Genomic DNA, 16801 nt, shown 5'->3' with positions numbered 1-16801 from the left:
TTTTAACTGTGATCTATAATTTTTATGCTGAAGCTTCCCCAAAGACAGTCCTAGATCAATATCTGATTTTTTTGTATGCACTCGTGGCAATTGAGTAAACCTTGCATTGTTTTGACCTTTAGGTGAATGGGAAAATAATCTGACCCTTACTTGTCACTCTTAGAGTTAGGTTTCAAATGTTAATATGGCTACTATATTACTTTCCAAATAAATGTTCATCCTGCTGCAAATTATTGTATTTTCCTGTATTTTATCTGTCAAAAAAAACACTTTATTTCAGTATCTTTGTGGGTTATACTGGTATGTAGGTAATATGAGGGAAGTTTATCAAGCAGTTTTCTCTTTTTTACCATAAGCTAAAGAAGGTACTTCTAGCACCAAACTTTCCAGCTAGCGTACACTACCTAAATCTGGCCAGCACTCAGTCCTGGATCCAGCCACGTGAGTTCAGGCCCAACCCCATGTGCTCAGTTCCAGCTGTGTACCAGCCAACCCTGTATGCTCAGATCTGGCCACATGCTAGCACATTCTGGTGTACAGGGCCACATTATTTGGCTTGCAGGACTCCCCATGGGTCGGGAAATTTGGCAGCAAGGGAATGACAATTAACACTGCTACTGCTCTCCCATTGCCAAATTTTCAGACTTGTGGGGAGCCCCACAGGCCAGATGACACAGCTCCCAACATTGGATCTGGCCCATGGGCCAGAGGTTAAGCACCCCTATAATAAACCACCTGTCAGAGTCCTTCTTTTAAGGGGGTGTGGATTATCTGTGTTTATCGGAGTACTTATTTTGAGGAATAGTGAGTTTAAAGGGGTATGGATTATCTGAGAAGTATTTTATACACATGAAAATGTAGCATTTAGTTTCAAAGCCAGTGAAAAAAATATCAGACTTTTCATTCTGAAGGAACTCTTGAAGTTTTTCTGTTTCAAACTAGAACAAACTCCAAAATAAAGTTGCAGGGGTTTAGGTTGTAGCCGTGTTGGTCTAAGGACATAGGCAGACAAGGTTCCTTGGGTGAATTTGATATATTTTATTAGACCAACCCAAATGGCTGGAGAATAGTTATTAAGCAAGCTTTCGGGTTCAAAAACCCTTTGTCAGGCTAAGGAAGCTTCGGCAGTTGATGTGTGCTCTTCTTGGATGGAGTGAAAAGTAAAGAAGCCAGGGGCTGGGCTGGGCTGGGCTTGGGAGTCAGTTGCCAGGCAGATTGTAATGTATCAAAAATCCAATGTCTGTGTTTAGTCCCTGATCTCTAGTATCCAGCAGGTTGATGAAATGGAGCTCATAGGCTTGTCTCTGGGAAGTGTTGTGTAAATTTCCTTTGAGGATCAGGACTGAGAGATTGGAGAGAGAGTGGCCCTCCTGTGAGAAATGTGCCCCCACCAGTAATTGAGTGTTTCTGTCTTTGATGGATTTCCGGTGTGCATTCATTCTGGTGCGCAGTTGTTGTTTGGTCTCTCCTACATATCTTCCATCAGGGCATTTGGTGCATTGGATGAGGTATATTACATTTCTGGAGGTGCAGCTGTAATATCCTGGGATGCTGATGGCTCTGTTGTGGGGTGTAGTAATAGTGGAGGTGGTGGAGATGTGTTGGCAGGTTTTGCATTTCTTGTCCTGGCACGGTCTGGATCCTTTTGGTGTATTCTGGGGTTGAGGAAGTTTGCTTCTGGTGATGAGGTTGGCAAGGTTCGGTGCTTGTCTGAAGGCTAGGATGGGTGGCTCTAGGAAGATCTTTTTAAGAATAGGGTCTTTTTCTAATATGGGTTGCAATTTTTTGAGGATTTTCCATACAGGTTCAAGGGATGGGTGATATATCATAACCACCGGTGTGCGATTTGTGGGTGTTTTTCTTCTGTACTGCAGCAATTCTTCACGTGGTATCCGGGTGGCTCTTTCAAACGTGTGATCTACCTCTCTGGAGGAGTGCCCTTGTTGGGTGAAAGCCTTTTTAAGATTGGTGAGGTGGCAATCCCGGGTGTTCTCTTCAGTACAGATGCGGTGGTATCTGAGGGCTTGGCTGTATATCACAGCTTTTTTGGTGTGTTTGGGGTGATTGCTGGTTCTGTGCAGATATGTATGTTGGTCTGTGGGTTTCTTGTATACTGTGGTCTGTATTTTACCCTTCTGGATACTGATCATTGTGTCTAAAAAGGGGATGTTGGTGCTGGAGTATTCTAAAGAAAGTCGGATGGAGGGATGGTGATCGTTGAATTTCTGGTGGAACTCAATCAGAGATTGCAGGTTCTCACTCCAAATGATGAAGATGTCATCGATGTATCTTAAGTATAGCAAGGGTTTGATGGTGCAGTTCTTGAGGAAGTCTTGAGCTTTCAGAATAATTTAATATTATTTCATCTGACAAATACAATAATATAAAATAAAATAAAATAAAGTCAACACCAGAACACTTTCATTTTACCAGACTATTTTTTCAAAATTATTTTTTTCAAAAGTCAATCAACAGTTTTCCACAAAACAAATTGTTTCTGACAGACCACCATTTTCTAATGGAAACATGTTTCATCAAAATTTTCCTGCTCAGCTCCAATATATTTTGTTTTCTGTACTCCAATAACAGCTGTGCATTTCTCGAATGCACAAAACTTTCCCCTGTCATTTTCTTAATCTACTTTCCTCTGGGTATTGTTCTGCTTTTGAAACATTAGTTTGGTCCTCTAACTCCATCTACTAGTGCAACAGTGCATTACAGCTAACTTGCCAACATTTTGTTTGTATTAAAGCTTACCAAACAGGTAACGTTACTTAACCAATTCTATCCATAAAAACAGATTTCTATTCTCCAGCACCTGTTCTAGTTTTATAGCCTGTGTATCTCCTCTGAAGAGCAAAAGGGTTCAGATTCAGTGCCAGCTAGTACTTGACACACAGAAATGGGGGACTATGGAAAGAAGCTAAACTAAAAATCAAGAGGGAGAGAATAGGAATAGTGGGGTAAGAAATAAACAGTACAGAGTATCTCAATTAATAGAGGAAAGCTTTTCAAAGACAGAGAAATTGAGAAAAAATAACTTTTTTTTAGAATCAGAGAGAGGATATAGGGAATATTAATGAATTTATACAACAGGTTTTTGTCTTTACAAATGGAGCAGATGAAGGTTCCCTTCAGATCTTTAGAAGGCAGAAACCAGCAAGAAGTGCAACATTCAACTAAACAAAAGACTCGGAAGCTCATAACCTATCAAAGTTCTCAAAGTATGGCAAGTGGCTCTGGGCAGGACTGGTTCAGATCAAAATGGAGGAGGAAACAGCATATGAAGGAGAAGCACTAAGACAAAAAGCTCAGAAACTGATTTTCAGAGTTTCTGAGCAAGTGGAATCAAATACGCACATGAAAATCTGATATAGCTATGCACACATGGCTCAACAGAATGCACCCTTTATATACGTGAGCAGGACCATTTTCAGAAGTGATGCATGTAGTAGATTGCTGAGTGGTCTGACATGAAATGGAGACCAACCTTTTCACTCCTCCCACATGGTACACATGAAATAAGGTATCTGGACATACAGGGGATGATGGAGTAGTCTCTGGTAGCCCATAGTTAATTTGTGATATCCATAAGCTACAACCTTAGACAAATAAGCCAGAGAAGGATCTGGCCACAACCATTCCAATTAGGCCTAGTTTCTTACCTGCTAGGAACAAGCACTGATAAAGCAGCCTTGGCAGAAGGCTACAAGCACATTCTAGCCATTATATTAGGTAATTGTAGCCCAGGTACACCCAGGGGTGTGCCCTGTCTGCCAATGGAAGGGATGGTGGTCAGGCAAGAGTGCTGAGAGAGGGACCTGCCACCTGGGAGCAGCTCCCTCCCCTCTCTACAGAGCCAGCCTGAGACAAAGCACTTAACTATATACAAATTTATTGCTACAATAAATAAATATGAATAAGAAAAATTAAATATTTACAGTAAAATTAGTATGTGACACCATATACAATAACCTACAATCAACATATGTCACCACTTCAAGGGACTGCAAAAACATGAACCATGTGATTCACAGCAGATGCAATAATTAACCCCCTGGCACAGAAATAGCATTAACACTTTGGAACAGGTAAGTCAAGGCACTGACACAATAAAGACTGTGCCCGCCTCCGCTCTAAGAGATGTTCCTGCGCCGCCTTTGCCCGGGCCCAAGATTTCGTGTGCCCTGGGCTTACGGGTGACCCCCAGAGGTGACTCCTGCTGACATCAGGAGGACCCCTTAACTCGCCTATAACGACTTTGGATGGAACTTCAGTGGGGGGTCCTCCCTTGGGGCAGCCACCGGGGTTGGCGCATTTCCCGGCGTGTACTCTCAGGGCTCCATCCTCCCCTACACCCCGGCCACTCGCCACCGTAAGTTCTACCTCCTCTGGCTTCCATGTTGTCCTTGGCCTGCCACCCTCTCGCCCCCGACTTGCCGGCCGTCAATAAACGTCTTCAGGCTGGGTGTACAGCCTACTGGGGCGCCAGCCCGGCCCTTCCGCCTCGGCTCCCACTCCAATCCTGTGGCCCGTGATGCAGCCGGTTCTTCCACTGGCTCTGCTGTCTATGGTGCGACCGGTTACCTCACTAGCGCTACTGCCTGCAATGCGGCCGGTTCCTCCACCGATCGTGTCGCTTGTGAGGCAGCTGGTTTCCTCACCGGCTCTGCTGCCTGTCACCCAGTCAGCTCCTCCTCCGGCTCTGTTGCCGGTGCTGCAGCCGGTTTCCTCACCGGCTCTGCCGACAACCGCAGAGCCGGCTCCTCATTAGCACTGCTGCCGGTTGCTTTGCTAGCTCTCTCGGAGCCTGCTCTGGCTCCGCCCCTTTCTCTCCTCGCTGCTGAGTGTGGCGGCTGATCCCCTCCTCGCAGGAGCTTGCTCCTCTGGTCTCCTCCTCTCAACCGCCCCGCTGCCTCGGCATGGCCGCTTTTTGTTCCTTCCGGGAGGCATCCTCCGCCCCCACTGCTCTGCCACAGCCGGATAAACGGCCGGCTGATCACCCGCGCCGGCGTCCTCGGCGTGCGCGCCTCCTCCGGCTCTTCCAGTTCTGCAGGAGGTAAGTGGGACTCTTTGCTGCCCCAGGGTTCCTTCGGCGTCCCAGCTCCCCTGGAGCACAACCCCCCCCTCAAGATGCCTTGAGGCACTTCTATTTTACCTCTCCGAGTCAAATCTGGTGGGTTGGCGGGTTTCTCCGTCCGGTGCTCCCTCCGTTCGCCTGAATTCTTGCTGTCACACCTAGACAGGAAATCCGCCACTGTGTTCGACTTTCCTGGTCTGAACACGATCTGAAATTTATAAGGCTGTAGGGCCAATGCCCATCGGGTGATTCGGGCATTATCGGTTCTAGCGGTGCTTAGCCACCTGAGAGGGGCATGGTCCGTTACTAACTTAAACTCCCAGCCCATTAAACAGTATCTGAAATGGTCCACAGCCCATCGGATGGCCAGACACTCCCTCTCTATTGTGGCATACCTCTTTTCTGCTGATGACAGCTTGCGGCTGGCATACGCTATCGGCCTCTCGATTCCCTCCTCCTCCTGAGTGAGGACGGCCCCCACTGCCGTCTTGGAGGCGTCCGTCTGCAAAATGAAAGTTTTCCTAAAATTAGGGGTGCACATTATTACGTCTTCGCAGAGTGCCTGTTTTAATTTCCCAAAGTTCTGCTCCATCTCCTCTGTCCACTTTACCGTCCCGTTCCTCCTCCCCTTCAATGCCTCCGTCAAGGGAGCTGTCAGCTCCAAAAAGTGAGGCACAAATCTCTGGTAGTAATTGGTCAGCCCTAGAAATGACCGTAGCTGGCGACAATTCTGGGGGGCTGGAAAATTTTGCACCGTCTCCACTTTGTTGGCCAGGGGTCTGATAGTGCCCCTGCCAACCAGGAACCCTAAATACTTGGTTTCCCTTTTGGCCAAGGTGCATTTCTGCGGGTTCGCTGTGAGGCCGGCCTGTCTTAGCTCTGATAGTATAGCCCTGAGAGCCTGCTTATGGTGTGCCCAGGTAGGTGAGTATATGATGATATTGTCAATGTAGGCCGCTGCGTACCCAGCGTGGGGGGCCAGCAGCAGATTCATTAACCATTGGAATGTCGCTGCTGCTCCATGTAGCCTGAAGGGCATTCTCACAAACTCATAGAGACCCCAGGGTGTGCGGAAAGCCGTCTTTGGCCGATCTGCCGGGGCCACCGGGATCTGCCGGGGCCACCGGAATCTGCCAGTACCCCTTGGCGAGATCCAGAGTCGATATATATTGGGCTTCTCCAATCCTTTCTATCAGTTCGTCTATTTGAGGCATGGGGAACGCATCAAAGAACGCTAGAGCGTTCAGTCTTCTGTAATCGACGCACAGCCTAAGCGACCCATCAGGCTTGCGTACAGGAACCAGAGGGCTTCTCTAAGGGCTTCAGGACGGTCTTACCCCTCCTAGTCTCAACATGGAGCTCACCTCCTCACGCATGGCTTCTAGCAAGTGGTGGGGAATGGGCCTCCACTTCTCCCTTACTATAGCTCCTGGTGGGGTTTTAATTGTATGAATCGCACCCCGGACCCATCCTGGCTCTTTGCGGAAAACATCCTGGAATTCGTGTATTAACTTCCGCGTCTACCTCTTCTGTGGCTCAGACAAGTCCTCCCCCACTCCAATTAACTGTTCTACCTTTTCAGGGGGTGTCGCATCTTGTCCTGCCCCTTGGGGCCCCAAATCCTCTTCGTCGTTCTCTACAAAGGTAACCCAGCCTGTTGGCTCTTTCCATTCCCGCAGCAGGTTCACATGAAAGATCCGCTTGTCTTGGAGATGGCCCGGGCCGGGGTACTTCGTAATCCACGGGCCCGACCCATCGGAGAATCTCAAAGGGGCCTTGCCTTTGCGTTAAGAACTTGCTCGTGGATGTAGGGAGCAGGACCAGCACTCGTTGCCCTGGTTCGAAAACCCACTCCTTAGTGTTACTATTGTATTTTTCCTTCTGTCGAGCCTGAGCTTCTTTCAGATTTTCACGAGCTATGCCCTGGGCCGTTCTTATCCTTTGTTGGAACACTTGGCAATACCCCGCCAGATTTTGCAGCGCCCCGCTATCCTGTTCCCACTCCTCCCATATGACCTGTAACCAGCCTCGGGGTCGATGCCCCAGAACCAGCTCAAACGGGGAAAATTTCAAGAAATCTTGAGGGGTATCCCTAAGAGTGAATAGCACCAGAGGCAACAGTAGGTCCCATTTCTGAGGGTCCCCTTGAATGCAATGCCTTAATACCCTCTTGATGGTGCCATTTAGGCGCTCTACCAGCCCATTGGTTTGAGGGTGGTACACCGAGGTATGTATCTGCTGGATTTGCAGTGTTTTACACACCACCCTCATGACGCCCGACATGAAATTTCTGCCCTGATCCGTCAAGATCTCCCTTGGGACCCCCATCCTTGCTATCCACTTTATTAGTTCTTCTGCCACCTGAGGAGCGGTTACTGCCTGCAACGGGATGGCCTCTGGATAACGCGTCACACAGTCCACCATAACTAAAATATACTGGTGGCCAGAGCTGCTGCGCAGTAAAGGTCCCACGACATCTAAGGTCACTCTTGTAAAGGGGGTGTCTATGACTGGCATTAGTTGTAGTGGGGCCTTGGCAGGACATTCAGTCCGGGTCTTCTGGCACTCCGGGCAGGCCGCGCACCATCGAGCCACTTCCTCCCCCATCCTGGGCCAAAAGAAGCACCAGCTCACCTTCTCTAGGGTCTTATCTCGCCCTAAATGGCCTCCTACAGGGCTCGCGTGGGCCAATTGCCAGATGACCTGGCGGAATTGGTTCGGCACCACCAGTTGCACTTCTACAGGACCCTCCCGCCTATGCCCCAGTACACAGTAGAGGAGGTGGTTCCTTACCTTGAAACGGGGGTGCTCTTCTAATGACGATCTGGCCTTATCCCTGGCACCTTGGGTTTGTCTCCACAGGGTTCCAAGCTCTGGGTCCTCAACCTGCGCCTCCCAAAACTGTCCGCTGCTGGTGATATTATCTAGGTCGAGGCTTACAGATTCCTCAGCGGCGTCAGAGTCCTCCTCTAACTTCCCCAACCATCCTTCACAATTCCCCATCTTTTTGCATGCTTGCTCCACGTCTCTCACCCGCTCCAGCATGTCGTAAATGGGTGTCCAATCCCTGCCTGTCAACATTTCACATGCCAGTTTAGGCACCACCTCCACCAGGAGTTCCCTCTGGTGTTCCATGATGCGCAGCTGGATCCAATGCCGTCCTACACGCTCGACCTCACCATGGAGGCAGGCCACCGTCACCGGTGGGACCTTTCCTCCCACTTGCCGATGGACCATATCAGCCCTTATCGTGGATTGAGCGCACCCTGAGTCAAGAGTGGCCTGCACTGGGTGTCTGTCCACCCAGGCCTTAATGATCGGGTGGCTCCATGTTGCATTCCCCTCACAGCTGGCATAGCTAGAGTCCATGGGTTCACCTGCCTCTGGGCCGCGGTGCCGGTCAGGGAAGCCTCTGGGTTTGTCAGCCGGAACCCACCGCTCAGTGGGCTGGCTGGGGCATTCTCGCGAGAGGTGTCCATTCTGCCCGCAGTTGAAACACACTACATCCCTGCCAGCCCCCCAAATAGGGGGACGTCACCGTTCTGTTTCCTTCGGCAACACTGGCATCGGTCCCGGGCTCCTCCTTTCCCTCGGTTAGCTCGCCTCCGCAGCTGCGAAAGCTTCTGCCAGCTTCAAAGCCTCTTCACAACTCCGTGGGAAGTGTTGCCAAACCCAGCGCTGCGTCCTTTCCTCCAGGTTGTTCTGGAATTGCTCAAGGACGATTTGATCCGCCAGGTCCTCGTGGTCGGATCCCATGGAGTTCACCCATTTGTCAAGAAGGTCCCGTAGCAGCTGCAGTAGTACCTGGGGCCGTCTCTTGTTGGGCCCTTTTCTGGCCTGGAACAGGCGCCGATAGCGATCAGGGCTGATCTCTAGCCGATAAAGCATCGACTGTTTTACACGTTCGTAGTTTTGGGCCTCATCCCTCAGGATGGCCCAATAGGCAGCCTGTGCCTTACCAACCACCAGGGCCCCCAACTGGCTGGCCCAGTAGTCCTGGGGAAGGCCTGTCATCAGGGCGTGGTGCTCAAAGGCCTCAATGTAAGCCTCAGGGTTGTCATCCTTCGTCATTTTCGGCATTTTGAATGACACCTGGCTACGTCTGAGCCATTCCTGCTGGCGGTCGAACATCAGCCGTGGTCATAGGCACGGGTTGGGCATTGGCATAGGCCGCCATGTCCGGGTCTTCCATCTTCCCGGCCAATGCACCGCGTTGTGCCCGCCTCTGCTCTAATAGATGTTCCTGCACCGCCTTTGCCCGGGCCCAAGATTTCATGTGCCCTGGGCTTATGGGTGAACCCCAGAGGATACCCCTGCTGATGTCAGGAGGACCCCTTAACTCACCTACCATGACTTTGGATGGAACTTCAGTGGGGGGTCCTCCCTTGGGGCAGCCACCAGGGTCGGCGCGTTTCCTGGCGGGTACTCTCGGGGCTCCATCCTCCCCTACACCCCGGCCACTCGCCACCGTACGTTCTACCTCCTCTGGCTTCCACATTGTCCTTGGCCTGCCACCCTCTCGCCCCCGACTTGCCGGCCGTCAATAAAGGTCTTCAGGCTGGGTGTACAGCCTACTGGGGCGCCAGCCCGGCCCTTCCGCCTCGGCTCCTGCTCCAATCCTGCAGCCCGTGATGCAGCCGGTTCTTCCGCTGGCTCTGCTGTCTATGGTGCGACCGGTTACCTCACCGGCGCTACTGCCTGCAATGCGGCCAGTTCCTCCACTGATCCTGTTGCTTGTGAGGCAGCTGGTTTCCTCACCGGCTCTGCTGCCTGTCACCCAGTCAGCTCCTCCTCCGGCTCTGTTGCCGGTGCTGCAGCCGGTTTCCTCACTGGCTCTGCCGACAACTGCAGAGCAGGCTCCTTCACTAGCACTGCTGCCGGTTGCTTTGCTAGCTCTCTCGGAGCCTGCTCTGGCTCCGCCCCTTTCTCTCCTCGCTACTGAGTGTGGCGGCTGATCCGCTCCTTGAAGGAGCTCGCTCCTCCCGTCTCCTCCTCTCAACCGCCCCGCTGCCTCGGCGGGGCCGCTTTTTGTTCCTTCCGGGAGGCATCCTCCGCCCCCACTGCTCTGCTACAGCTGGATAAACACCCGGCTGATCACCCGCGCCGGCGTCCTCAGCGTGCATGCCTCCTCCGGCTCTTCCGGCTCTGCGGGAGGTAAGTGGGACTCCTTGCTGCCCCAGGGTTCCTTTGGCGTCCCAGCTCCCCTAGGACAAAGACATATGAATGTCAACTTAAATAAACCCAGGTAGCCTGAGGTAGGAATACCATAGATGTACGCAGGCAACAATATAGGTAAGTTCCGATAATAGGCAATAAACACATATAGGCAATGAAGACAGATAAACCCATATAAACTCCCTCAAGGAGTACCCATAACTATATTAATCTCTATAATACAAACCAACAAGCACCTCATTGGGTGTTCCCTGGAGTCCCTCCCCTTTAGAGCCCTGGGATGGGGACACGCCCCCTCTCACAATGGAGGAGGGCGGAGGCGGTAGACCCTCCCAAGCCCACCTCCCCTGCAGGACCTGTTTCCCAGCAACTCGCACTCCCACTCTGAAGCAGCCAAGGCTTGTCCCCTGGTGGCCAGTCCCACAAGGGCCTCTCTCCAGCGCCGCCTCCAGCTCCTCTCAATAGCCTGGTGCCCCACATTGGGCCCCCAGTGTGCTCCCATGGGAACTGAGCCCTTACTGGCTCCGGTTCTCTGGCCTCACACCAGGGGTCCTTCCTTTTCCTGGGCCCTGCTCTGGGCACAAGGACTCTTTTAGTTTAATGCAGAGCCACATTGCAGGTCTCCAGTTACTCAGCCTAGAGCCGGGGCTAACTTGAGCAGCTTCGAGCTGTTCCCAGAGCTAGCTCTCCATGCACTGACATGTGCACCGGGTAGGACCTGAGCTGCCTCGAGCTACCCCCAAGGCCGGCTCTCTGTGTGTCAATCCACACACCACCTACCCAGCTGCTTGCCAGGCTGGCAGGCTCAAACCACCTCGAGCAGCTCCTAGAGCCTGAGCACCACGCACTGACCTGTCCACTGTCAAGGTTCAGGCAGGGTCCCGAGGATGGTCATCTCCAGAGCTCCTTTCTCCTCACTGTCTGTCGCTGCCAATCATGCTCTCCTTTTATACGCTTCAGGGGCCCCACCCCCGAAGTTCTCCAGATCTGGCAGGGTGCAGTCTCAAACCAGGTCCAGACTGCTCCTTGCCCCCTCCCTTTGGGGAAAGGGCATGGCCTCGCTTACCCTGGCTTGCTTCTGATTGGCAAATGGGCTCCATCAATCAAAACTGCAGAATCTCGAGCCCAGGAATCATCTAGAGCTCAAAAGATAATTCTGCTACATAATCAAAAGCTATTAGAGGGCTCAGAGGAGAACAACATTGGTTGGGTGCTCCCTTGAAGTGTGGTGATGCTCGTTTGTTTGGGATGATCTAGTAGTTTAAGTCAGCTTGTATATATTGTGCTACTTCTCCTCTCATATCCTGGTGGTAGTACTTAGTTTAAATATTCAGGTGTCCATACACTTTTGTGTCCTTCACCATGTCAGTGGAATTGAACCAGGAAGAGCAGAAGGGTAAATCTGACTTATTATTTACAGCACCTTCCAGACAGGTTGATTTTCACATATCGCTGATGTCCCAAGAAAGCAGGCTGGGCAGCTGATTCTGGGATGAGGCATGCTGGATTGAAAGGGGCTTTGGGAAATGGAGTGATTTGCAGGGATATGTGCAGTTATGGGAGACCAAAGTTTATGGAGGGAACTAAAATTATGGATAAGGCTGGGACAAGGATGCTTCTGTCCCAAGTTACTGGTGATTGAAAAGATTTTAACTGTGCTGTGGTACAAGACAATCCAGCATAGCAACAAAAGGGGTGGGGGAAGGCAGAGAGAGGAAGAAACAACCCCTGAGTGAGATGAGTTATGTATCCATTGTCATTGACATCAGCAGGAGGCCCCCACCTGGTAAAGAAATTAGAAGTCTCTAAGAATATTAATTCTGTCTAATTAAGTGGGCAGTACAATCAATGCAGATGGCAATGGATTAAATCTAACACTTCTTTTTTTTTCCTTTGCCTTACAGCTGTCACAAACTTTATTACATTCATTCTAAAGAGAGTCCTCTGAGCTTAACTTTCTTCTATAGCTCATAGTCACTTACTAGCTAGAGTGACTTGATTAGGGAACTGCACTTCGTCATTTATTAACAATACCCATGTTAAACCCAGCAGTGCTTTTCTCACTGTTGTGAATGAGAGATGCATCTGACAGAACAGACTGGTTTTCAAAGCAGTGCTTAGGGTATTACACACGTTAGTCCCCAAACCGCTGATGCAATGACTGCGCTTATTGTAAGCTCTTTGGCTGCCTGTTCAGTGTTTGTACGGAGCCTGGCAAATGGGGTACTGGGCAATGATTAGGACCGGTATTCTAAGAGCTGTTGCCATGTAAATAATAATCCTGCTCACCGCTTTGATAGCTCAGTCCAGTGTCCTGCAGAGACTTAGAACCTTTATCTGCACAACCTTCTGTGAGCTGGCAGGGCTTTTTTGTTTTGTGGCTAATGTGTAAAACAGTTGCAGTTTCTCCCTCCCACTCTGATCCCTGTTTATCACATACTTCCTATTCAGATGGAGAATAGAGGAAGGGAAACCAAGCATAAGACATGGAAAGAGATGTAAGAGATCAACATGTCTCTCCAAGCTTTGAGAACCTAAACTTCACCAAGTTGGTAATGGTAACAAGGTTCTAGCTGCACTCAAGGCTCCAGAAATGTAATTATTTCATTGATGAAAGTCGCAGTTTCAAACTGTTTCTCTTCAGATTTATGTTGGAGGGGCATAGCCAGTAATAGGAGCAATGATAAGTTATAACAGATTGAATCAAATTGTTTTCACTATCCTAAAGGCTACAGCTTTTTGCTTGGCTCCATCTTATTTACAATAAACCTGAAATAGACCCAATTTACTGAATCTAAGCACTGTGTTTCTACATCTTCCTCTTTATATAAACTGGAAGTTTCTAAGTTCTGTTTTATAAAAACCTCAAGTGTTTCATGCTCAAGGAGAATGAATTAAAACATTTCTCAAGTACTTTCATTTGAAAATATTACACATCTGCCAAATTAGTTATTCACGAACAGCATGTTTTGATTTATTAGCCTACAGCTAGACTTCAGCAAATATTTTAATATAAAAAATTATAAAGCTGCTTTATGATATTCAACCAACTCTAGCTAAGAACTGGAAGAGGTCATATATGCTGACTAAATGGAGCTGTAGCCTGCTGATTAGGAAAAAGATGAGTTATTGCAAAAAACAAAACAAAACCCAGACACTATTAGACTGAACATGAAAATAAAAATGTAAATTAATAGTGGGACACTGTTTTCAAGGAAATCAGATTGCAGTTGGAATGCCAATGTAATATACAGCATGAGTCATGTTATTCTCCAGCAGAAAAATTGATCTTTGGATCATTTTAGAAATGAATAGCAAAAGAGAATTTCTCAGAATGGGAAAAACAACATTCCAAAATTCGAGTCAGGAGCAGGACATATTTCTTTTCCTTACAAAATCCTAAACATTGGAGAGGATTATACCAGAAGATATGATTTAGATAAATGGTGTTCAGTCTTTTGGCTCTGTGGGTCAGACAAGTGGTATGGAACTGATCTACAGGCTGGATCAGGCCCTGCACACTGGGATGAGGCTCAGTGCAGCCTCAGCTGATTCCCATGTGCCAGGACTGGTCCCTGGTGCTCCGCACTGCCCTGGCATGCCAGGATCAGGCCCCATGTGCCCCACTCCCAAATTTTTAAACCCATGGAGAGCGCTGCAGGCCAGGAGGCATATTGCTGGGGGACGGGTCTGACCTGCTAGCTGGGGGTGAGCACCCCTGGTCTATACTGCTGTGACTGCGCTGGTGTAGATAAAACCTGAGCCAGTTTTAAATAAGCTAGATCAGATACTTGGGCAACATGAAGGCCAAGGTATACTGGTGTCCAAGTGTTCCCACAGGACCAGGCACTGGCATTTTGGTGCTGCTGTCTGGGGTGATGCACTATTTGATAGTCAAACCTGGCTAGCTTTTCCAGCTACCTAGCCAGTTGTCCTTCAGGTTGTTAAAAATTATGTAGCCACCAGAGAAAACCATGGTCTGTTCTTAACATGAAACATCTCCCTAGAAGGAAGCGTCAAAAATGCTTGGTAAAGGTCACTACAGCAAGCAGTTCCTTTCTTGTGGTTACATACTAGTGCTCAGCTTTGTTCACGGTTTGGCTTGCATACCTTATCCTGGCCTCATTCAATTTGTGACAAAACAGCTCCAATCCCAACATCTCTTGCATCACTGTCCAATAAAAAGGGTAATTGAGGATCAGGATATGCTAAGATAGATGACATCAGCTGCCACTTTAGCTTGAGGAAGGCATCTTGGCATTCCTTAGTCCAGATGAACTTCATCTTGTCAGAGAGCTTATGCAAGGGATTTGTGATGGTGGTGACACCTGCCACAAATCTCTTATAATAGAAGGCAAGACCCAAAAAGCTGTGCAGATCTTTTACATTTTGGGGTACTAGCCAGGTTTTGACAGCCTCCAGCTTCTCTGGATCTGGACCAACCCCCTCTGTGGAGATCATGTGCTCTAAAAAGTTCACTTCTTTGCAGAAAAGATAACTTTTTGCAGGTGCTTCAGCCTCTTAAGCACTACTTTCAGCTTCTGCAAGGGCTCCTGAAAGGTTCAGCCTATCATAATGCATCCAGGTACATCAGACAGGAGGTCTCTTGTAGCTCTGCTAACACAATATCCATCAGTCTCTGAAATGCACTGGGGGAATTACATAGCCTGATAGATATAACATTAAACCAAAAAACTCCTTCTTAGTGCAAAAGGCAGTCTTAGCCCTGTCCTCTGGATGCACTTCCACCTAGTTCAGGAGTATCCAGTAGCTCAGGAGTTCCCAAACTATGGTACGCATACCCCTGGGGGTATGCAAGACATATTTGAGGGGTACGCAGGATAAATTGTGTAATGTGGATTTAATTTTCATTATAATAATAATTGGCATTTAAGGGGTTAAAATATAAAATGTATGCTAGTAGGAGTATGTGGGATGTTGGTAAATATGGAAGGGGGTATGCAATAAGAAAAAGTTTGGGAAACTGGGCCAGCCAGGTCAAAAATGGAGAACCATTGGGCTTTGATCAGGAGGTTTTGCATGTCATCAGTCTGAAGTAAGGGACAGGCATCTTTACCAGTGATGTTAGTCAGTCTACGATAATTCACACAGACCCACACACCTCCCCCCTTCTTCCACACCAGCGCCACAGGACAGGCCTGATGATGACTGTGTCCTCCATTGCTTGCAGCTGCTGGTCAAACTCCTGCTGGAAATGGATGGAAATTGACAGGCCTGGCATTATCAGTGTTGATCTGGTGTTTTGTCAGGCCTGTACACCCTAGACTGTGATCTCTCAGGCTGAATACAACCACATAGTCCAGTAGGACTTCCTGTGCTGCTCTCGCTTGCTCAGATTTCAGGTCACGATGACTTAACCTGAACTCATGGTCCAATTTTTCTGCTGTTCATTAGAGGTTATCACCTGGTGTCCAAGATGCTGGTTCTTTTCTGTACTCAGTATGCTTATAGCGACTGATGTCTCTGATAGGTTAGCCACCCTGGGCTCAGATGTCCCAATTATGGTGCCTTGATATGTGACCTGAGGCTCTGTCAATGTATGGGCAACAGGCCCTGGGATTTCACCGCTGTGGCTCTTACCCATTGCAACCCATTTCCACCAGGAATCCCAACCCTTCATTGGGCTTAGGTTCAAGTAAGCTTTCTTCTGCTCCAAGACACCATCACTTCAGTTTGCCAGTGATCATCTCACTTTGAGGAGGGATTGCTATATTTTTTTCCGCTATGACTTCACATATTTTTGTTTGGCCCTCTGTGGTATACAGGGGGAAACACCTTCGTAGAAAGAAACAGGAACAGTCTGCAAAATTCATAGCAACCTGAAATTTCTTTAAGTAATTTGGTGTCTAATAAGGCATCCTGACTGGCATGCATCAGGATACGACGAATGTATATGGCAGCTGCAGGCCTTGGAAGTCAACAGCTGCATTCCACTCTCCCAAAATTGAGAGGACATCCTCATTAGCTGCTTTGATCACTAGGCCACAGGGTCAAAATCCCTGCAGTAGTTTGCTCCCATATCCAGCTACATACAATGAATACCTGGGCAACCAAATCTAGGAGGAATTGGCAAAGGACCTCTTCTAGTCTCCCCTCTAGGTAGTACCCCAACACTGCAGCACTAACGATGACTTACTTCATTCAACAGACCTCTGGGCTTACCAGCAGTAGAAGGGCCCCTCTCTACTTCCCACTTCAGTTTCCCTGCCCAGAATGGCACCTTCTATCTGGGCAGTCCCACAAGAAGTGATCACAGCTGCCAAAGTGCCAGCATCCAGCAGCAGCCTCTGGGTGGAACCCCAGCCACTGTGGCCAAAGGGGGCCTCTACTGGCACATTTGCTTTGGGGCTGGGTCTCTGCACTCTTCTTGAGCTGGTCCAGATCACCCCAGATCTCCTTCAATGCCTCCATCATCATTTGCAGGGCTGAGGGTTCTGCGTTTGAGATGTGCACTGCTGACTTGTCCTCTTTGGTGTGCACATGTACCCTTGCTTCAGGGTCCTGGGTACCAGTTCTAACTCAGTG

General features: G+C 49.0%; 1 protein-coding gene across 4 annotated transcripts in view; it reads right to left on the bottom strand.

Moving 5' to 3' along the window:
- The window catches only part of C3H8orf88 (chromosome 3 C8orf88 homolog), a 242820-nt gene that overhangs the window by 18259 nt on the left and 207760 nt on the right, over positions 1-16801 (bottom strand). The window contains exons 1-2 of one of the 4 annotated variants that reach the window (XM_059723899.1): positions 7874-13760; positions 878-2366 (exon numbers count right to left, since the gene is read on the bottom strand). The exons of 2 other annotated variants lie outside the window; for them this stretch is intronic. In XM_059723899.1, coding sequence (XP_059579882.1) covers positions 1200-2150 — 951 coding nt within the window. In that variant the 5' untranslated portion in view covers positions 2151-2366; positions 7874-13760 and the 3' untranslated portion in view covers positions 878-1199. Of the gene's footprint in view, positions 1-877; positions 2367-7873; positions 13761-16801 lie in introns of those variants that run through there. One more of the 4 variants, XM_059723906.1, reaches the window with a different exon arrangement.

This window comes from Alligator mississippiensis, chromosome 3 (assembly GCF_030867095.1).
Source record: "Alligator mississippiensis isolate rAllMis1 chromosome 3, rAllMis1, whole genome shotgun sequence".
Lineage (NCBI taxonomy): Eukaryota > Metazoa > Chordata > Crocodylia > Alligatoridae > Alligator > Alligator mississippiensis.
Note: the sequence above shows the minus strand (reverse complement) of the source record. Positions and strands in the feature narration are given on the sequence as shown.